At 30.4% G+C, this 23,367-nt stretch overlaps 1 protein-coding gene and 1 long non-coding RNA gene across 2 annotated transcripts; one reads left to right on the forward strand and one right to left on the reverse strand.

Annotated features, from left to right (window-relative positions):
- Positions 1-7,649: 7,649 nt before the first annotated feature.
- Positions 7,650-16,826, forward strand: LOC11431999 (uncharacterized). The gene is made up of 2 exons (XM_039834711.1): positions 7,650-7,740; positions 16,549-16,826. Exons 1-2 carry the CDS (start codon positions 7,665-7,667, stop codon positions 16,653-16,655), a joined length of 183 nt encoding a protein of 60 aa, XP_039690645.1. The 5' UTR covers positions 7,650-7,664; the 3' UTR covers positions 16,656-16,826.
- A 3,169-nt stretch (positions 16,827-19,995) lies between these two features.
- Positions 19,996-21,402, reverse strand: LOC11436088 (uncharacterized). Its single transcript, XR_003012216.2, has 3 exons — positions 21,242-21,402; positions 20,517-21,131; positions 19,996-20,408 (listed from the first exon to the last, which is right to left on the reverse strand). It is a non-coding gene; the product is annotated as an uncharacterized lncRNA (long non-coding RNA).
- Between the last annotated feature and the right edge of the window lie 1,965 nt (positions 21,403-23,367).

Here is a 23,367-nt window from a genome sequence, read left to right on the forward strand (position 1 = left end):
AGCCTTTAAGAGAATAATTAAATTAATATGAAAATATAGAAGTGCGAGGTTAAAAAGGATTTAAAAACTTGATTAAGGTGTTGTTTGATTTAAATTATGTTGGTTGTGTGGTAATTGATATAATTAATAAATTTGATGGTATTCATGATTTGTTGCAAGTACTTGATTTATTCAATTATTTGATGAAGGTATATATAATTGTGAGGTGGTGATATACTTAGGGGTGTTCAAATCCAAACCGATCCAAATTAAAACCACAAATCGATCCAAAAAAAATATTGGATGTGTTTGGATAACATTTTATGAAAACCGCTCGGATTGGATCGGATTTTGGATTGAATTTTCAAAACCAAACCAAACCAAACAGAACCGCTTACATATATTTTAATATATATTTCCATTTTTATAAGTATAATATATTATATTAAGCTATTATTAATTTTCTTTTTAATTCTTTTGATACTACATATGAGTTTAATTTAATCAATTTTGTTTCTATTTCTTATGTTTCAAAGATAATCAATCATTTTTATTTTGTACTATTAATTTTTTTATAAATCATATGTTATATTCCGTATCAAACCTATTATTTTATCATATTTTTATAAGATTATTATTAATAAAAAAAAGTTACAATTTGTAATTTGGATATCCAAAAACCAATCCAAATTAAATTACCGCATTAAATTGGATCGGATCAGATCTGTTTTTTAAAATTAATCATTCAGAACCGAACCGCATATAATTTTATCTTTGAATCGGATGAGTTTTTGCCTCAAAATCGATCCAAATCGAACCGCAAACACCCCTATATATACTTGTGTGAATGGTGTGATGTGAAATGATCTATTGGTGAGTATCTTGTTGACACTGTGCAGAGGAATATGAAGCCATTATTATTATTATTATTATTATTATTATTATTATTATTATTATACGGTATGTTGTTGTTGGTGAGATAAATATGGTTGTGGCTTCTCATGCAATATATATATATATATATATATATATATATATATATATATTAGAGATAGGAGTATTGGTGAGATTGGTGAATGTATTGTTCAGTAACATAACTCTGACATACAAAATTGGTGAGTAGATTAATACCACATGCATTAATAATAAAGAGATGAGATGTATTGCATATACATCTATACTTATGATTGGTGAAAGTTGAGAATGATGCAGATTATCTCGTGAGAGTACGCTATTGACTGTCTTGAATGTCATTTGTGACTATTTTTATCATCGTCTGAATTGTGACTATTCCACTGTGAAGACTCTTGATTACCTTGTGAAAATATGTCCTTAACTTCCTTGATTATTATTTGTGACTATCTTTGTTGTGACTATTCTGGATTGAATTGTAACATTATGTATGTGAAGATTTTGATTCTTTTGTTGTAATGATTTTCTTGACTAATGTGAAGTATATTCTTTATGGCTATGAATATTATGTTTATGATGTGATACAATTTTGACTTAATTTCTTGCGTGTTCTTCTCATTTATTTTTTTACTAATGTTTGTTGTCGAAACTCACTCATTCGTTGTTTGTGCTCGCTGACTTAGTCATGCGGTTGCGAAATCGAAGTTCTATAGGTTATGCGTCTTGGAGTCAAGTGCATGCTTTATAAGAAGACTTGAGTTGTGTTCGTCTATTATTTAGGAAAAATGGTTCACTCTGATAAATAACATCGGGTTAGGATTAAATTCCTATTTAAGCTCAATACTTGTAATCAAATTTGTACAACCTTTGTAATTTTCAAATTTTAGTCCTAGAGTTTTCTTTTTATTAATTTTTCAAATAATTGAATATGAATTGTATGTATAGGTAGTGATGTCCTTGTCACATTTTCTTTTAAATCTATAATTTTAACGGTTTGAAGTGACTTAAACTGTATTAATATGAAGTACATTATTTTGGGATTAGGTGTCACACCCCAAGTGCCTGGAAAGTGCCTCAAGTATCTGCCATGCGCCCCAAGTGTCATGGCACACTTAAGGCGCTTGAAAATACACCTATGCGCCCAGGAAAGCGGCCCAAGTGTGCTGGAGCGAGTCAGAACTGCTTTTGGTACTTTTAAGTGAAAAAACCAGTTTTTAAGCTCAATTTCAGGTGGAAATTCCCCTTATAAATACATCTCCTATCATTCATATTTTCTCATTCAGAATGAAACGGTTCAAGAGGAAGGCTAGCACTATGAACTTTAAGGGAGGAGTCTTTCTCCTCACTCTAAGTTTCTAGAGTGTATTTTTTTTCTTTTTTAATTTTTCTTTAGTTACCCAAGGTAACTAAACCTTTTTAGGTTAGGATTATAAAATGAACATCTATTCTATTTGTTTGATTATTTAATTTAAGTTATTTATCCAGTTATTTTGTCGAATCCTATTTAATTTTACTACTGCATAAGATTTGTATCCTCTGAAGCGAACCAGCCTGAGATATCGATACTGAGGAAGGTTACATACATAATATTGATGAAAACCTACTAAGACAACGATTAACAGTGATTAGGGAAACATAGTGACTTCTTGACTTTAATCGCCATTATAACTTTATTCTTTTTTCATACTTCGTAAGGCAGACAAGATAAGGTTGCCCATTTGTAGAACTATTGAGAGGGAAATATGTTGATGTTCTCCTAAGATTCAATAAACGAGGGTACCTTTAGAATACTGAGAATTTAGGTACCCTAATATACATTGGTACACTTGCCTAAATCCGACCATCAAGTTTTTGGTGTAGTTGTCAGAGATTATTAATATTTTCGACTAAGTTAATTAAATTACTTATTCGTAAATGTCATTTAAATTTTTGCATTTTATTTTTCTGTCTTTTAATTTTTCGTTTCAATTATTCTAAAAATACAAAAAAAAAAAAAAAAAGTTTTGTTTTATTGAGTCATGATTAGGGGGTCTAGTTAAGTTATTATCAGGTAGTTTTTACCTTGCTTTAGTTGTTTCTAATCGAAATTTTTTTTTTCTTTCTTTTTATTTTTGTTGTGCTTTTTCTTTTGTTTCTTCTTTTTACTACTAACAATTTTAGTCCTGCTATGGAAGCACTCAAGGAAGAATTGGATTCTCATAGAGTAAAGTAAGAGGTTTTAGAAGCTAAGTTGGAGAGTTTGGATAAGAATCAAGAAGAAAGGCAGAACATTCAGAGGGGTATGCAATTGGACAGTGTGATACAAGGCAGAATGAGATGAAGATTCAGCAAGATGAGATGAGTGCAAATATCAGGACCCTGCCGCGGTTGCTTACACAGAAGCCTTAGAGTGTGTTTGGATGAGGTAATTTAGAAATTTTAAAGAATTTAAAATTCTAGGCAATTATCTCAAAGTATTTGAATTCCCTCATAACATTACATTTCATTAACATTACATTACATTCCCCCATCCAAACAATGGAATTCACCTCAAAGTATTTGAATTTCCTCATAACATTACATTCCCTCAAAACATTCCCCCATCCAAACACACTCTTAGAATTTTTACTCCCTAAAGTTTTATTTTGTTTTGCACTTGTCTTTTGACATATTTTGGTTTTGTAACATAATTTTTGCTTGCACTATATTCTATGCCTATGAAGAATGAATGTTTTTCTCAAAATTGATTGCATGAATTCTCTCCTAGTTTTGTTGATGAAAAAAAAAGGGAGTAGTAGTATAAGTATTTAAGGTCCTGAGTCTAAACGCAAAAAGAAAAGGAACTAATAATTTATTGGCTTTTCAATTGAAGTAATTTATGCTAAGTTATAGTTAATCAGACTCAGACGCGAGCTCATATGAAAGTTGTTTAACCAGCTTAAGTAGGTTGTAATCAGGTTTTGATAAACGTTTATTGATTAAAAATGAATTTAATTAACCAAGATAAGACTTAGGGGGAGCTTACAAACCTCAACCTTTGGATTATCTAACTCAGGGGGAGCTTACAAACCTCAAATCCTGAAGTCAACTTGTTAATTAGATTAACAACATTTGTTTTAAATACTTATGTTTGTCATCATCAAAAAAGGGGAGATTGTTGGAACAAAATTGGATTTGTACAGTACCTCTAAGGTTTTGATGATAGCAAACTATTAAAGAACAATCAGATATAGTATGAAGGACCGTAGATTAAAATTTAATACGATCTAAATATATATAGTAGCATCAGAAGCCCAAGAGAAGGTAAAAGACTTAGTAGAAGATGTGAAGAAAGGTTAACCAGAAGTTAACATGTTGGTCAAAAGAGAAGAAGTCGCCCAGAAGCTAGTGAAGACCAGACTCTGGATCATCAGGTTCTGAGTCACTCAAACTTGGAGCCACCGAGACTCTGTGGCTTCTAGACTTTGAGGGACCCAGAAGCCAAGTCATCTTTATCTTCTTCTGAGAAGGATCACTTTTAAGGACAAAAGGAATGAAACGAATAATTCTATTGGCAGCAATGGATTTCAAATGTTTTTTCTAACAACATTAACCATATCATACAAATTCTAACGTCTTTGATTTGATGCTTCTCAAGGACTCTTAATGCGTTGGCACCTCTCCAACGTCTCTCAAATCCTTGCCTATATAAGGAGCTGAAGACTTGAAGAATAAAACAAGACTCTACAATTTTAACTATGCTTGTCAAATTCAAAAGCGCATAGAACACCTAAGAATTTCTTATTAAGTTCATATCTTAGAAATTCCGAGTCTTAAGAGTGTTATTTCATTTTGTAATTGCTTACACCTCTGATTGTATATCAAGTGTAAAAAAAACATTCTTTTATGTGTAAAATCTTTGAATTCTCTTTCAGTTGTGATTGAGCATTTGGAATTCCCTTGCTTGTATGCTTGAGCACATGAAGTCTCTTGGTTGTGTCCTTGATCAATTGATTACAGTGAAAATTCCTTGGAAATGCAAGGGGACTAAACTACTCTTGGATTGTAGGAGGAACCAATATAATTAATTTGTGTATGCTCTCTCTCTCTCTCTCTCTCTATATATATATATATATATATATATATATATATATATATCCTTGTGTTTGATTTTATCTGCTGCACGCTGACTCTGACTTGTTAATCGATACCCTCCCTGCCCCGCCTCTTGTGTTTTTCTGACCGTCATGGGGATAGAGGAATTGGGTGGCTCACAAAACTTTTAAAATAAAATTATGCAAACAAAGAAAATGTTAGATGAGTGGAAAAGGAACACTTCAATTCTGATATTATGAAAACAAAGGGGATACCCAAAAATTGCACAAATTATAGGACAATTAAACTTATGATTCATACCATGAAGTTATGGGAAAAGGTTAATTGAGCGAAGACTACGAAATGAGACTCGATTTTCTGATAACCAATTTGGTTTTATGAGTGAAGGTTGATTGTGGATGCTATCTACTTACTTCGACGTGTGGATAAAAAGACTTGCACTTAACTTTCATAGATTTAAAGAAGGTGTATGATAGAGGGCGTATAAATATTTTGTGAAAAAACCCTAGAGAAGAAAAAGGTTATGAATGCTTATATTAAAGTGATTAAGGATACGTGTGTTGGAGATTCGACTAGTGTAAGAATGTAGGATGGAGTTACCGACAATTTTATCATATAAATAGGATTGCACCAAGGATCAATCCTAAGTCCTTGTATTTATACTTTAGTTTTTTTATGTACTTATGGGATACATCCAAGTGTTAGCACCGAGATGTAACTTTTTTGTAGATGATATAGTTTTGCTTGGAGAGTCGAGGGAGGAATTGTATGAGACGTTGGAGACAAGCATTACAAGGGTATGGGTTACACCTGAGTAAAATCAAGACAAAGTATATGAAGAGTAATTTCAGCAAAAGGAGAAGTATTTCTACCTTAAAAGGTGAAAGTTGGAGATCATATCATTCCCCAAATTACACAAATTAAATATCTTGGGTCCATAGCACAAATTGACAAAGAAATAGAAATGTTGTTGTAATGGAGTGTTAGATGGTTAAGAATCAACACAAAGCATAACGAATATGAGGACATTGCACTGGGTGTGGGATAAAATTAGAATGACAACATTGGCGGGGGGGAATTCTTGTAGCATCTATAGTAGAAAAAAGGGTGGAAGAAAGGGGGGGGATTCTTGTAGCATCTATAGTAGAAAAAATGGTGGAAGAAAGGTTTAGGTGGTTTGAGCATATAGAGAGAAAATTTGTTGGTTATGTAGTAAGGAGAGTAGATCAGATTAAACATAGCCATATTACAAGAGGTAAAGGAATACCTAGACTAACTATAAGAGAAACTATTAGAAATTTTTTAGAGATCACTGAGTTGAATTCAAATATAGTTTATGACATAACACTACGTTGTAATTTGATTCATGTAGCCGACTCCACATAGTGAGATAAGACTTGGTTGTTGTTGCAGTATAGAAAATGGTCATTCTAATTTCACCTTACAGTGATGCATATGGGGAGAGAAAAGGGCATCCCACATTTATTTTAATATGGAGATGGTGTTGATGATGAACTCCATATCTACTTCTTTGATGCCTCTCTCCCTTGTAGATTTTCGCCTCATCATTTTCTATTCATTTGGTCTTCTCTTTGACTCTTTTTCTTCTTCTTGTACTTTTGCTAATCTAATGGGGAATGATGATGATTTTAATGGTGAATTTGGTAGATTTCAAAGTTCAAGATCGATATACATTATAAGGAGAATGTGTTTCTGTTTTCTTCCTTCTCCCCTCTCTATTTTCTTTTTCTTTATTTTCTTCCCTTCAAAGAGGTGAAAAGTGTTTTGACTCTATTTTCCTTACTAGACGGAAGTATAACTAGGTGTTTTACTCTATTAATTCTCTTGCTTGAGTGTGGTAATTTCTCATAGGTCATACTTTTAATCCATAAATAAATTAGGCAAATAATATAATACTATTTCATTCCTGGTTAGGCAGATGAAATAATACTCAATTCAAGTAATAATAGTTAGCCAGATCTTGATAAATCTAGAAGAGTTATTCTAGTTGTATGCTTAGACATTATAATACTGGTAAACTGATCACGATTTGGTAAACAACACGGAGCACCTATTAAAATACTTAAAAATTTACTTAAAAAAATACTTAAAGAATGTTCTGAGAATGTTTCGGAATCACTCGTTAACATTTTTTTTTTTTTTTTAAAATGTAGAGTCATCCCATAAATCCTAATATATTTTTATTAAAAGTGTGAATCGAAGAACTTATGGAAATGAGAATGTTCAACAAATGATAAAACCACAAAATTTTAAACTTATTGCCCATGATAAAAATTATTTAAAAAAAGAAAACATCCTAAGTTACATTCAACTTGTGCATGACTATATTGTCACACTGTTTGAGTATTATTTGTAGTAATAACTTTGCCATGTTCCAACTATTTATTTTTTAAATTGTAACAAAAAAACTATTTATTTTTAAATCTCCCTTTTCTTTTATCAAAGGTTAAAAAGTTAATTATAATGATTAATTATTTTTATGTTACCCCTTTAATAGGTGTGCTAAAGCGACATTTAATAATATAAATAATAACAACAACAACAATAATATTAGTTTTAAGGAGTGCTTTCTACAACTCCTTAAAAGCTAAAATATTCAATTATTTAGTATGACATGCTTTTTAACACTATAAAGTGATCAAATTATTGGCTATTTGTTACCTGAAAGAGAGAAAAATATGGATAAAACTCTCAAATATATGTATACCTTAATTTCATTTATTTCCCTGTTTTTTATTGCAAAGAACGATGCCGGTAAACTATTTTTTGATACTTTCCAATTTTCCTTCTTTATTTATTGTTCGTCCACAATATTTTTTTTTTTTTTGTTAAGATTATTTTTAATTATCTTTTTTCGTTACAGTATATATTAAATGCAAAACAGATGCAGATTGTCCAAAAAGTGAATCAACAATTTTTGCAATGAAGTGTAATAATTACCGATGTATATATGACTACATACACAAGCGAAACAGCTATGCAACATAATTTTTCAAAAAAATCTCCTTCTAGTAATTGTATTTTTTATTTTTATTTTTTAATTTTAAGAACTTTGCAATAATGGCTTTGTAATCTAAAATGTTTGTAGTATAATAAGACATTAAAGAATATTATGATTAGATTGTTTTCTTCTTTCTTTATTTTGGATATATCTACATATCCTTAACTTAGTCATATCATATTTTCTTTCAAACCCTACCAAATATCAAGATATCTTTAATAGTTATGTCTAAAGAAATCATTTTCTCTTAAAAGGAGACTCCAACGGGTCATTTCTTTATTGTAAACAAAAATTATCGGTTTTAATGGATTATAAAAGGATTATTTATATGATTAAAAAAAAAGGATTATTTATAAGATAGTACCAATTTGAACTCTATCAATCCACTTATGGAGCGTTGAAATGGTTTTGACGTTGATCTTGTAATAAAAAGTGAAGAACTTAGTTTCCACTTTCATGTTAAAAAAAGGCTGTTTAGAGCTTCAATTCTGCATAATAAAGAGTGACGTTGTGCGTTAGATTTATGGTTCTTCTGAGAATTCATCATAAAGAAATAAATAGAGAGGAACATAAATAGAGATGATTTTAACTCAATCAAATGCTTTAACATTGGAACCGCAAATGAAAAACATACAAAAAGCGTTTGTTATGAAAAGAAAAAAAGGCTTAATTGCATTTTTTTCCCCTATAGTTTGTCAATTGTGCGATTTTGCACCCTATAGTTTTAAACGAGCGATTTTGCCCCCTATAGTTTTCACCCTTTCTGATTTTATGGTCCCCATGCATGACATTTAGTACTGGTTTTTTTATCAATTAATGTATGCCACGTGTGTACTTCCAGTTTTTAAAAAATAAAAAATGGTATTTTTCAGATTTTGAGAGAAGGGGGCACGTGATTTTTTTTCAGATTTTAAGAAGAAATATCACGTGCCTCCTTCTCTCAAAATCTAAAAAATACCATTTTTTTTATTTTTTAAAAAATGGAATTACACACGTGACACACATTAATTGATAAAAAAACAAACATATCAGCACTATATATCATGGGGACCATAAAATCAGAAAGGGGGAAAACTATAGGGGGCAAAATCGCTCGTTCCATAAAATCAGAAAGGGGGGAAAACTATAGGGGGCAAAATCGCTCGTTTAAAACTATGGGATGCAAAATCGCATAATTAACAAACTATAGGAGGGAAAAGTGCAATTAAGCAAAAAAAAAAAAAAAAACCGTGAAGGTAAACATTTCCATTATTAAGGGCTGCTTCCATTGACCGCTTGTCTTTTAGTAAACCGTGGAGGTCTTGTTGAATAACTTAGACTCTCCCCATTTAGTTAAATAAATGAAGTATGTAATTTGGAGAGCGATAGACACATAAAATAAATTTGAGAAATGTTAACTTGTACTCTTAAGACACAAGTTAATAAGCTAAAATTAGAAGTTTTTTTTGGAACTTGTGAATTCAATAATGTAAGAGTTTAAGAATTTATATTTTCAATGCAAATTTTTTTTTATTTTTTTTAGTTCTTTAATTTGTGCCCTCAGGGTACAAGATAACATGACCCAATAAATTTTGAGTCCTACTATTAAGTGAGTCACACCTTCATTAATTACTTTTTATTTTTTTTCCAAAAAAATTGTATCTTTATCTCTCTAAATGAAAAAAATGGAGAGGATCCTAAATGGAGAGAATCTTAACTCCCCAAAATAGTATTTAATCCTTTGAGAATTCACTTTGAAGTCTATTATTCTAGAATTTTCTTTTAAACTCGCATCTTCATGGGTGTAGTTTTATGAAATACACATTTCATTCATTATTATAAGCAAAAATCAACATATTAAATTTATTTATTAAATGATGTATGTGGTTTAAAATAAATACCATATACAACATATATATTATTAATTGAATGAACTTAAAATATTGATTTTTGTTTATAATAGTGATCAGATGATATACTAGTAAATGGACCAAACAACCTAGATTTTAATTTTCGTGGAAAAAGTATAAATTTGAGGTTAAAAAATGTAAAACTTTCTCCTCTACGTGAAACTATCCTTTTTTAAATCTTGACATCATTTCACTTCTTGAGCTTGGAGCTACAAATCTATACGGAGCCTATGCTCAGCCAACTTATGAGGTTGCAACATTCTAGCAGGACCACTTTGATGTAAGTCCAAGTTCAAATTTTATATAGCACAAAAGACTTTGTATTGTGATGAGAGAGCATCATAAGATATCTTAGACTATGTTTTTAGTTATTTATTTTGTAATTGAAGATAAATAAGAGATTATTTAGAAGAGTTGTCAATGGTTTGAGGAGCATTTTATATTATTTTCAATCGAGTCGTTGTAATTGTGAAGAAGATTTCCTTCTTAGACTTGGCTAGGTTTTGACGATAACAACACCACATCATAAAAAGAAGAAAGCTTATGGAGGCTCAAGTTGAAGAATGAAGATAATGGAACTTAGGCTTCATTGTTATATTTTTGTAAGTATTGTCTTTATCTTTATTTATGATTATTAACTTATGGAACAACTTAGAATACTCAGAAAATAATCGGATACATTTTCTTTTTGAAGAGGCTAAAATGAACTTATATTACCACCTTAAAATGGCCTTCCTAGCACAAGTTGTGCTAAAGAAGTAACACCAAAATCCAAACAGTTACAGTAAAATAATTACAAGGCAAAGTCAAACCGCACAAGCGGAAAAGACAAGAGAAAGATCATAACAATTAACCAATGCCTAGAATGGTGAACGGACTAAGCCACCAACCATAATAATTGAACGGAAGATTGGCGTATTTCTCTTTCAACCATATGAAAGTTGTCGACTTAATCTTGTCAACCACCTGTTGAATCGCATACATTTTTCTAAATCATCATATGAAGCAATGCTAAAATCTCATGAAAATAAATCACACACCCATAATGATTTTCATATAAATGTGAATTTGCATAAAAACACTTTTTGCTAGAAAAACTATATTTAATTTCGAAAATTGCATAATTGATTATTAGTTTAAAAAATGTTTATGCATGAAAATTTTGTTACCGTTGCAATTAAAGAAAATTTTAATACTCCAGTGACTATCATTTTGAATGGATTAAAATGGAACCTTCTTGTTTCTTGGTTTATTACCAACGGGTATTAATATTCCCAACGGATTATTTCTTATCATTACAATTTGCATTGTAACCAAATTTGTTTTTTGCATGTTATCATTTTTTAAGATTACATATTGCCAAAATTATTACATTGTGTCTTAACGGCCAGTTTTTTAAAATGCAAATTTATACTCATTTTTATGAATAGGTGCCATTTCAAATATGCTTCTATTTATTGGTAACTCTTTTTGAAAAAAATAGTATTGCTTTATAAACACCTTTTTTATGGGAATTGTAGTAAAAGACAGTAGAGAGCTATCTTGTTTGTGTGTGAGAATTTCATCATAGGTTTGGTGAAGATTCTTGTTGTAAAAGATAGTGGGGTGCTATCTTGGTGTGTAGAGAAATATTGTTAGGGGCCTTTGGGATTAAAGTTACTTTGTAACAAAGATTCTTTACATAGTGAAATCCTTCGCGGGGTGTGAAGGGAGTGGAGTACCTTAAGGTTTAGAGGGGAACCACTATAACTCTCTTGTGTCTTTTCTTCTTCCCTTACTCTTTTCTTTTTCCGCATTCATACCTTCATCATTATTTACCGGAAAAAATAATCAACAACTCGAAACTCTTAAAAATTGACCAATATTGCTAGAAACCTAATTCAACCCCCCTCTTAGGTTACAATCTGAACTTACAGTAATTCAGTTTTATCCTAAAACATGCAAATATATAGGAGTTGAGTCTTTTTAGTAAGAAATCATGTAAATCACAAAATAATACATCACGTGGAAGATCAAAGATATTGAAGATTAAATATCAATGGTTCTTAGAATTTTTTTTGAATCAATACAAGTTAGTAAAAATTCATCTAAAGTTTCAATGTATTTCAAGACGGAAGAACGCTCGAAAATGGAATAAATATGAAGAATTCGCACCCAGGCTACTACCTAATGCACCCCTGCGCATGGCCAATACGCTCATGCGCATGAGACAACCCTGAATGTTGTCCCATGCACCCCTGCATGTAACAACTCGATTTTTAGCAAGATTTATTTTAATTACTTTTATTATGTGTTTTATGTGTTTGTGTGTGATTAATCATCATTGGGTACATTTTCATGGGTTTCCGTGTTAGAAGGGTTTAGTCATTTTAGACTTAAGGGTATTTTGGTCATTTTGTGAGAACGGGTAAAATTATAGTTTTGGGTGAGAATTACTTTTAGTGTTTAGTGAGAATAGTTATTTCATTAAGTTACTAGAGTAAATTGAGATTTTACCGTTTAGTGGCCGTTAGTGACATTTTACCGCTATTAGTTAAATATCGTTTGGAGTGTAGAAATATTTTTGGTTTGAATAGAAATGGGTTAAGCCCACTAGAAACTAGGTTAGGCCCATTAAAGGTTATACCTAATGAGTGTCTTAAGAAAATATCATTCATTCATTCATTTCATATGTGATTGGTGATTGTTCATGAAATGTGATTAATGATTGTTCATGAATATTTGCGATTGGTGATTGTGAATGAATATTTGTGAATTGATATTTGTTCATGATACATGTAATTGGTGATTGTTCATGAAATGTGATTAATTATTATTCATGATAAATGTGATTGGTGTTTGTGAATGAATAATTGTGAATTGATAATTGTTCATATGATTGATTGATTATTAATGTGAGATATTAGGGTGTGATGTAAGTATTAATGTGTGATTATTATTGATCAAGTGCATGATGTTTAAATTGAAATATCCATGTTAACTGTTATTTGGATTATGATAATGTAATACTTACCCCCAGTGGATCTGTGATGGACCACCAACCTGTCTGTATGGATGGGTAGACGTTGTGCAGGAGTAGTGCTTGGTGAGTTTGTGCTTGGTGATATCGGGAGTTTTCTGCGGTATCGGTGTTGAGTCGGCTCTGATCTAGGCTTGTTGTGTCGGTCTAGATTAGGTTATTTTTGGATTTTGTTTTGTTGGAGATTACCCGTTTTGTTTGGGATTTTTGAGATGCATCTATGTGATGTAATTTATTGATTCATGACATGTACATATTTTAATTACTCTGGTTTATATTCCGCTGCAACTGTTGAGGTTTATATACATGTTTATTGGTTTTTGAATTTTGAATGTGGCGTAGCCTCTATTTCTTAAATAATTGTATTATTCGCATGATTAATTGCTTTAATAGAAATAGGAGCGTTACACTGCACACCATCCTGTGTGCCCTTGCGCACGAGTACGAGAAAAATTGCATTTTTGCTTGTTTTTCAAGTAGGGTCGGTGAAAAAAGCACATTTCTCATTCATTAAACCCTAAGGAATGATGCACTATAAATATAGACTATACACTTTTATTTATGGTTTAAATGTGACATTGGTCCCTGCACTTTCATCAGATTTTGGCATTGGTCCCTGCACTTTTTTTTGTTTGGCATTGGTCCCTGCACTTTGTAAAAATATTGGTATTGGTCCCTCTGTTAACTTTCTGTTAAAAAAAACATAAAACCAACGGAGTGCCACGTGGCCCAATCATTTCACGCCGCGTGGCACCAATATCAATATTTTTACAAAGTGCAGGGACCAATACCAATATTTTTACAAAGTGCAGGGATCAATACCAATAGTTTTGTGTTTTTTTTTAACAGAAATTTAATAGAGGGACCAATACCAATATTTTTACAAAGTGCAAGGACCAATTCCAAACAAAAAAAAGTATAGGGACCAATGCCAAAATCTGATGAAAGTGCAAGGACTAAAGGCGTATTTAAACCTTTATTTATTCAAAAAGCTAACGATACAAGGAAAAGGTTAAGGATCATATCTTCAAGGCAAAATGATTTTCCTCCTCCTCTTGTTCTATTTAAGGTATATTTTTTTATTATTTTGTAATGATGTCGGTTATCATGTACAACTAAGCCTATTTGATTAAGGTTCTAAGATGAACCTCTTCTTATTGTGGTAATATGAATTATTTAAAGGCTCATGCTAACCAGTGCCTCTTAAAACAAAAATTATACTTTCAATGTAAAATATTACAATATTTGATTCTTTAACTAGTGTCTCGGGGAACCGGTTAACATTTCCCTTGATTTAAAATTTCCTCTTTTGGCTTCCTTAACCGGTGTCTCCGGGCACCGGTTAACATGACCCTTATATTAAATACTTCTTCCGTCCTACAATAGATGACCTGGTTGACAATGTGCACTCTTGACTTAACATTCTTTAACCATATTTTTCTACTGATATACAAAGATAAATAATATCATATAAGATATTATTTTCAAAATAAAACTACTAATAGAAAATTAAAGATAATAAAGATAAAAAATATATACATTGATATATGTGACAGAGTCAACTATGTCACTTAATATGGGACGGAGGGAGTAGTAGTAATATTTTACATCGAAAGTTGTGTAATTAATGCATTAAGAGTTTAAAAAATATTCTTTTTGATTTAAAATTCTCACTTTTGACTTCCTTAACCAGTTCCAGAGACACCGGTTAGTAGTCAGCATTTCCCTTATTTTAAAATCGAGAAAATATTGTCTGTATGAGCTTTCTATAATATAGGGGCTAGAGAGTTATAGGAAAAAACTCACGTCCAATGCACCTTATCGTGTTGCTAAGTTTCTGAAAAACCAAATGACATATAGGAATATGCAAAACAATTTAAAAGGTTATGCATAAAACATTAATAAACAAACATTATAATACATACCTTATCAAAATCTAACATGAATATAATAATTATTTCAGTTCAAATATTTTAAGATTTTTTTTTTCTTTCAAATTATCGGTTAGGATATTTAGATTATCACTTGATCAGTCGTTTTATAAATGAGTGTTTTCAAGCGTCGACAATTGGTGTGTCTTCTTATCTTATCGCTCCAAAAGGTTTTTATAAATAAATGTCACTTAATTAGGTTGAGTATTTAAACGGAAAATTATTTTTAAATAAAAAAATAGGTTTTTATTATAATTTATACGTTCATTACCAATCAAGGAAAAATATACACTTTTTTGTTCTACATTCATTTTATATATACATTTTTTTAATCAAAATTAGAAGTTTTATTTTATCAATGTGATACATTGACATTCCAACTATATTGTACCACCAACAACACCTCTAAAAATTACTCATAATTAAAAAAAAACAATGGTGCGGGGCATAAACCAAATCCACCAAAACAAAGTTAAGAAAGGTGTTAATTAGGCTATTCAATTCCATGTCTAAAACAAACTTCTCTAGAGCAATTAACAAGGGTATCCCACCAAATTAAGTCATCTGCTAATAATCCTGCATTAACAATTATATTAGCACATACATTCTTTCTTTTTTTGTTGAAGGAATACATTCTTTTCTTTATAAATGTGAGAAATTCTTAATTTAAAGTTTATAATAATATTCAAACAGATGTTCCACTTCCACTTTATATCTACATAATATATAATTCCATAAGACATATGAATCATTTCAAGAAACAATTTTGGTTACATTCAATATAAATTATTTCATAAATAAATATTAATTATATAATTGATGTGAATAATAATGTATAATTAATCATGAAATCACAAAATTATATACGCAATTTTTTATTCAATGTTATTATCAACAAAAAAATTTGATTCTACAATATGTTAAACTTGTGCATAAAAATAACCTTACCATGGTTCAAACGAGACATTCTTTCCTTTATTACCATGAAAGGTTAAAAAATTAAGGGTTAATTAAGTTTTTAGTTCCAATAAATATTCACAGTTTTGTTTTTATTCCCTACAAAATAAAATCACATTTTTTAGTCTATGTGACATTTTCCCTAAGCATTTAAGGGACCAAAACTGTTGATGAAATTTTTTGAGAATGACTAAAAGTGTTGATGTAAAAATTTATAGGGATTAAAAATGTTGAGGGAAAATTTTATAAGGACTAAAAAATGTAATTTTATTTTGTAAAGACTAAAAACAAAACTGTAAATATTTATAAGGACTAAAAACTTAATTAACCTAAAAATTAATACAGTTATTTAAAATAAAATGAATTTTTATGATTAGCAAGTTTTTTTTGTGACCTCCTTACTAGGTATGCTAAAGGACAAACACAAGATACGTATATAGTTAAGAGATGTTTAATATTTACTATGTTTTTTTTAAATAATGACAATATTTTATAAAAGGGTTTTTACAACTTCATACATGCTAAATACAACTTCATATACACTATAAATAGGTTGAGTCCAATTCTAGTTTTTACATGCAAAAAGAAAAAGAAAATATGACTAAAATTCTCAAATGTGTTTATGCTATGATACTTTTTCTTCCCTTATTTGTTGTTGCAATGGAAGTTGGCCGTCGTGGTGAGCAAATTTTAATCCTTTTCAATTTTTTATCCTTCTTTACTTTGTAATTCTACACAATCTTATATCATATTTTTTCATTACAGCAAATGTTGAGTGTGAAAGTGATAAAGACTGTCAAGAACATTGGTCCGAATTTTTTATTATTCAATGCATTGACAACATATGTGTACCTTCTGAAAGGCCTCTTTGATTCCATGGGTTGTTGTGCTAGCAAAATAAGTGTGCAATATACCTTATGATAGAATATTGCATGAGTTGTCATTTAGTTATTGCGCTAGCACCTAATAAATTTATATGTAACATCTCAATTTGAATTATAAGAATTCAAAACATTTTCATCTCAAATGGGATTTTACTTTAAGATTTTAACATAAAACTTTAACTAAATGACCTTGAATAACTTTCATTACAAGAAACATTTACAAAATATTTATAAATATATAAATGACACTCGTTTTAAAATATAATGGATGAATAGATCTTAAACTAGACTCTGATTGTGATCCGACCTCTGAGGTGAGATATTAATTATCTCAGTGAACTTCCCAACATGAGATAAAACACAATCTTGTCATTGAAGGAGATTTTTCATAATATGCGAACATAATAAAAAAATTAAATCATCAATTAAAAGACATTAATTTATTTCATTACAATAAATATTATTATTCAATCACTTACTCTTAACCTTATAACTTATAAATAATAGGCTTAAGTGTAGCTTTGCCCCCCCCCCCTATTTTGACTCAAACGGAGTTTTACCCCCTCTATTTTAAAACTCTGAATTTCACCCCCCCAGTTTAATGTTTTTCGGAGTTTTGCCCCCTATTTTAAAAATCAGAATTTTACACCCCCCGCCCCCCCAATTTAATATTTGTCAGGATTTGGCTTATGTGGTGGTGCTGATGTGACTTAAATAATATTAAAAAAGTATCCACCTATTTAAATTATTTATATTAAATATTCTGAATTAAAAAAATCAATAAATAAAAAATGTAACTTAAAATAATAATAATAATAATCATCATCATTTTGCTTATATTTTCTTCAAAAAATCATTTTGTTTTTTTTTTGGTGTAAAATCATTTTGCTTATACGGACACAAAATCCAAAATCTAAAAAATCATTTTACTTTGCTCAAAAAAATAAAAATATTTTACTTATATTTCCTTCCATGTATTTTAAATGGGATTTTCTTTTGTTTATTATGATATTTTCCTACCCTTTATCTCAATGTTCCAGTATTTTCTATGCTTTTTTACTTCTTTTTTCTCCTCTCGGTTTTATAATTCCTGCTTTTTTCTTCTTCTGGATTTTATGGTATTTTTTAAAAAATTATTCCAAATTTTGTAATTACAAAAATTAATTTAAGTGATTAATGATTTTTTTACATTATTTTAAATAATTAATTAGGCGGATAATAAGATAATATTTTAAAATTCACATAGCAATGCCACATCAACATAAATGAGTTTAAATTTGACTTGGGCGGCAAAATCCTGGAAAATGTAAAACGGGGGGGGGGGGGGGGTAAAACTCCGTGTTTAAGTCAAAATAGGAGGCAAAACTGCACTTAAGCCTAAATAATATAAGTACCGAAAGTGGGAAGACCTTGATAACCTAAACTAACTGATTTGTGAACATAAATGTTCATTACATTAGAACAATCACTGACAAGTCAGTTATCTATAATAAATCATTTGATAAGGTGGAGATAGATTAACTCCGATAAGCAGTGTCTCGTTTATCCCTTCTTACACATTCCGTCGTAGACGGTGTATCCACCTAGCTAGGGTGAATTTCATAATTACCACTTAGATACCTCGTATACTTTAGATATATAATATACATTATGCATAATAACGTTGATATTCAAAGTAAGCCTTAAAACTTCAAAGTCAATTTATACCATTTCTCATATCATCATATCAACTTCTTATACACTTAATTCAATAGCCTCATACTAAACATAATCATCTGGCTTATATCAGCATACTTTCATTTACTCAACATTAGCTTATGGGCTTAGGTTTAATCTTTCATATATTATCATCATAACATAATACTATGACAATAAATCCTTCAAACAACTTATGTTCATGCAATGTTACACAAATAGTCCCAAAAATCCTGTTTTTCAATAGTTAGACAACAAATTCGACAATTTAATTAAAATATGAACCAATGTCGGATTTGAGTAAATAAACATTTTTTTGGAAAGGTTAGAATGTGTAGATTATATATATAAGTCTTATTTTTTTTCCTTTCGCATCGATTTTCGACCCACCAAAGGTGGACGACTAATCCGGCTCATGCGCACTGGCCAAGTGTTGTTTCCCTTGAAAATCAAACCTGATATTCCCCGAGTACGTCCTTTGAAGGAGCTCCTTACCACTGGAGCCCAAACAACTTTGAAGGAGCTCCTTTAATTAGATATTTTTTTTTTTTGGTACAATGACTCTATGGACTAAGATTATTTATAACTATGTTATATACTAGTGGGTGTTTAATATATATTGTCATAATAGTATTTATTAAATAACTTATGTAGTAGTATTTATTAAATAATCATAATCAATCTTGACCACAATATACATATCTTACCTATTAGTATTTAAATAACTTACTAAAAAAAATCCTTTCGTAATTTCTAAAATTTATTAGTCTGTGGGGTGATTGAAAAAAATTGTAGAATAACTATAAACCACATAGTTTTGCTTGAGAATAATAAACATATAATCATAATAAACATATGTCTGGTTGCCGGTGTTTTTGGCAAACAGATATCGACTAGTATTGATTATAACAAGCAGGATCAAACCAGAGATCCTAGGACATGTTTATGCATTTTGTTGGTGTGCGTTCATCGAGTTCGTATGTTGCTTAACGAACGGGAAGAGACCATGTGGCGTCTTTTGACAAGTTTTAATACATTAAGTTTAAATTGCAGAAACTTAAAGGAAAAAGAAAAAGTTACAGATGCAAGTGCATTAAGAGTAAAATTGGTTCGACAAATCTTTTACATACATTCTTTATGACTCTTTTCTCTCTGTCGGTACTTTGAGTGTTTTAGAATTATGTATAAGCGATTTACGACCTGTTTTACCTATGGAAAACTATTATTTATACATCGGAAATAAGTGGAAAAGAAACTAATCTCACGATCAACACTCCTTCCATGTAGACAACCGCTTGTCTCCTACGTGCTCCTTTGAGGAAACCGCTTCTCCTTTGAAATTTGAATCTTTCCCGCTCCAAAGGCAGTTGCTTTGACTTCGACAGCTTTGCTTCTTGCTCTGTATCTTGTCGAACTTCAATGCTTCGAAACTCTTCACGCTAAATCCAACATTTCGTTGAACTCCTTTGATTAGAGAAAAGACTTTGATTCGTGCAAGAGTAAAAGTCAACTAATGTTGACCACATTAAATGAGGCTGGTGAAAATACCAGCTAACAATGTCACTATGATTACAAAATATATTAAATGCAAACTAGTTTTTTTTCTTCTTTATAAGTTAAGAGTGGGTTTAAACAGTAAGGAGAGACTCAGATATCTCAAATCGGTTGGTATCTTCAAGAAATTCATATCCTTTGTCATCCACTCATAATACATATTAAAAATGGGGGAAAGTATGTACAAGATGGGGGACAAACCGAAATCCTCAAAAGCAAGTTAAAATAAGACAAAACAAAAAAGAAAAGTGACCCTAAAGAAAAAAGGAGTTGCTCAACCACCCTTCGGTTCCCCATTGAAACAAATGTTGTAGGAATTAAAATTATTGAGTTGTTTCTTCTGCTTCTTCATCAAATAAGTCGTAAAAGAGTTCTGTCGCACCATTATATTTAAGGCAATTCCATGAGTTTGATCAAAACTTGTGTGTGCGTCTGATATATGTTGAGTATAATATTTGAAATCCTTTATCTATTAACGTAGACATAGCACACCTGGTTATAGGTCAATAGTGCCCAAATCCCACATTGTAAGCATATGTTCATAGTTTTCAAATTGAAATTCAAAAAAACCTCTAACAAGTGAAATCATTCTCTGATTACCTGACGTGTTCCACAACATAGTTAGCTTTCGAGTCAAGTCTCTAGCAATTAAAAGGAGTATAAGGCTATAAAACTAATTAAAAGGTTAGGAAATGTAAATTAAAGTGTTGGAAAATGATAGAGTAGCAATTTTATCACATAAAAATATAATCATAGGCTTATGTTAAAATTTGTATTCGACTCAATTATAAAAGTTATTTTTAAAGCTAGTAGGGTTAGAAAGACGGTATGATATTCTAGAATTGCATTCCATTATTATACCTTCTAAATTAATAGGGAAGAAGACAATCTAAATAATAATATTTATTTTCTTACCATCATTTTGGAGTACAAAATCATAACTTCAAGGTCCGTACAATTGGAAAAAATAAAAACAAAAGTATGTTGCATCACTACACTAATTTACATTTCAATTAATATTTTATCACAAGGTATATTTCACATTTATTTTTATAGCACAATAACTCATGGTTGTTTTTGTGTTGTCATGGCTCTTGTACTTGTAGAATTAGATAGAAGTTTTCATGCATCGACATATGTGATCGATACACTTCATAACAAAAAATATGGTCGTATGTTTTGGACAATCAGCATCAGTTTCACATTCATTATGTTCTGCAATGAAAAAATATCATAAAATGTTGTTACTAAAATATGGTAAAATATTGTGTATGACTTGTGAAGTGAAGAAGGAAAATAATAAAAAGGATGAAAATATGGCTTACCACCACCAACTTTTGTTGCGATAAGAAATAATGAAAGAAATATAATCATACAAAAAACAAACTTGAGAATTTCATCCATATATTTCCTCTTTTATGTAACTAATAGAATATGGTTTGATCATTTATAGTGTTTTAAGTTATTTCTCTCTTAAAAATAATTAAATATTTTTCACCCTTTTGAAGTTATAAAAAAACTTCATAATATTATAATTATTATGAAATATCTCATAAGAATATTATGTATTACATTTTCCATTTTAGGCACCTAGGAAGGAGGTCACATGATAAACTTGTCAATCATAAGTATTTTTTTTTTTCTTCTTTTTTTAACTAACTTTTCTTTAGTTTTTAAACCTTTCATGATAGTAAAGGGATATTTGTTATTTTCTTGAACAGATGCAAATAAAGACATAAGAGAGGTTACATAGAGAGATACGCAAGAGTTTTTTCACTAGTTCTCAACAAATCCATAAAATAGTGAAGGACTTAATCCACTATGACCAAATTGGCCAAAATTTATTAATGACCAACTCTTAGATTTCATATTTTTTGTCAAAGACTTGTCAAGACTCTTGTATAATGAACATAAAAAGGCTTGTTTGTTTTGGGTTAGGTCCCACCATACCAATAGAAGTCGCATCTTTGATCAAGTCTCAACATGCTCCTTTTATTATCTTAACAGGACCAAGTCTATATGTATGTTATATTGTTCCATTATAGCATAATAAGTACCATCTATGATCTTCTTAACACCCCCAATGTCGAACCTTTTATTATAATGCCTCAAGAGACAACTACAAGAACCACTTCTATATTCGATAATATCTAACAATCATGTCTCTTGAGTTGAGTATTATAATCACTCTATAGGTAACAAGAAGGACCTCTTTTAGATTCCTAAAGATCAAGAAATTCTTCCTCTTGAGTTTAGTATTCTAAATAGGTCTTCATGTGGTAAAATCACAACTTATCAAGAGGAGTATTATTCAAAGCCTCTTTAGGTTGGAAGAAGTATTGTCACGGCATTTATTAGGATCCATCAACTTGTCACGTAAATTGAGTATTTTAATCCCTCATCATGTGTGAGTATTATTCTCAACATCTATAGGACTAACCTCTCTTAACATTTTAGGCTCAATATCATCAGAGAAACTCTTGGATTGACACAAGGATTTGGACCCTCTATTTGGTCACATACACATAAAAAGGAAAAAGGTATAAGAAATAATAATTAAATATCATTAATTTTCAAATGATTATATCATGTCCACTTTTTTGTGTGTGTGACCAAATAGAGGGTCCTAATCCTTGTGTCCACTCAAGAATTATTCATATCATCAAGCATAAAGATACATCAAGCCTGAAAGAATATGATGAAAACAAGTTCCAATGGAATCATACCATGAAGGAAACAAGTTATAAATGACACATTAGCAAACTGGAAGACTATGACCAGTTTTGTCTTCTTCTAAAGAAATGTCGCTTTCAAAATTATGATTGTATTGTTTGTCTTCTTATGACTTTGTGCAGAAATAAACAAAGAACTTCAAAGGCAAAAGGAATGGTCCAGATCATTCTAAAAGAAGCAAAGGACTCATCTAGTATTATTCAATGACATTATCAATTAGTGGCAAAGTTTTCAAATTTGATCAAAGCTTCTCAATGACGAACTTGATGCGCTGACACTCTTCAAACAACGGCTCTCTTATTTCTCTCCTATATAAGGACATGAGAAGTTTGAAGAACTTATGAGACTTCACATATTTTACAAGTGTCAAAACTCTGTCAAATTTAAAAGTGCACAAACACTTAGAAAATTCTTACAAACTTTATATCTTAGAATTTCTTAGTGTTAGAAGTTACTTGAAATTAAAGTTAGTTTATCACTCTTTGAGTACAAAAGTTTAAACACATTCAAATTTTGTAAACTCTGATTGTAGAAGTCCTCTTGTGTAAGGCAATGAAATCTTAGACTTGTGTGTCTAAATAATTGTAATCTTGTGCGATTATAGTGAAAATTCTTTGAAAATGCAAGGAGATTGAACTAACATCAGATTGTGGCCGGGGTGAACCAGGATAATTTGTTTGTGTTGTCTCTCTTCTCACTCTCTCTCTCATCATCTTGC

This window comes from Medicago truncatula, chromosome 5 (assembly GCF_003473485.1).
Source record: "Medicago truncatula cultivar Jemalong A17 chromosome 5, MtrunA17r5.0-ANR, whole genome shotgun sequence".
In the NCBI taxonomy this organism is placed as follows: domain Eukaryota; kingdom Viridiplantae; phylum Streptophyta; class Magnoliopsida; order Fabales; family Fabaceae; genus Medicago; species Medicago truncatula.

Coding starts and splice junctions, on each gene's coding strand:
- LOC11431999 (XM_039834711.1), top strand. CDS start 7,665: ATGGATAAAACTCTCAAATATATGTATACCTTAATTTCATTTATTTCC. Junction 7,741..16,548: donor TATTGCAAAGAACGATGCCG/GTAAACTATTTT, acceptor TTTTCATTACAG/CAAATGTTGAGTGTGAAAGT.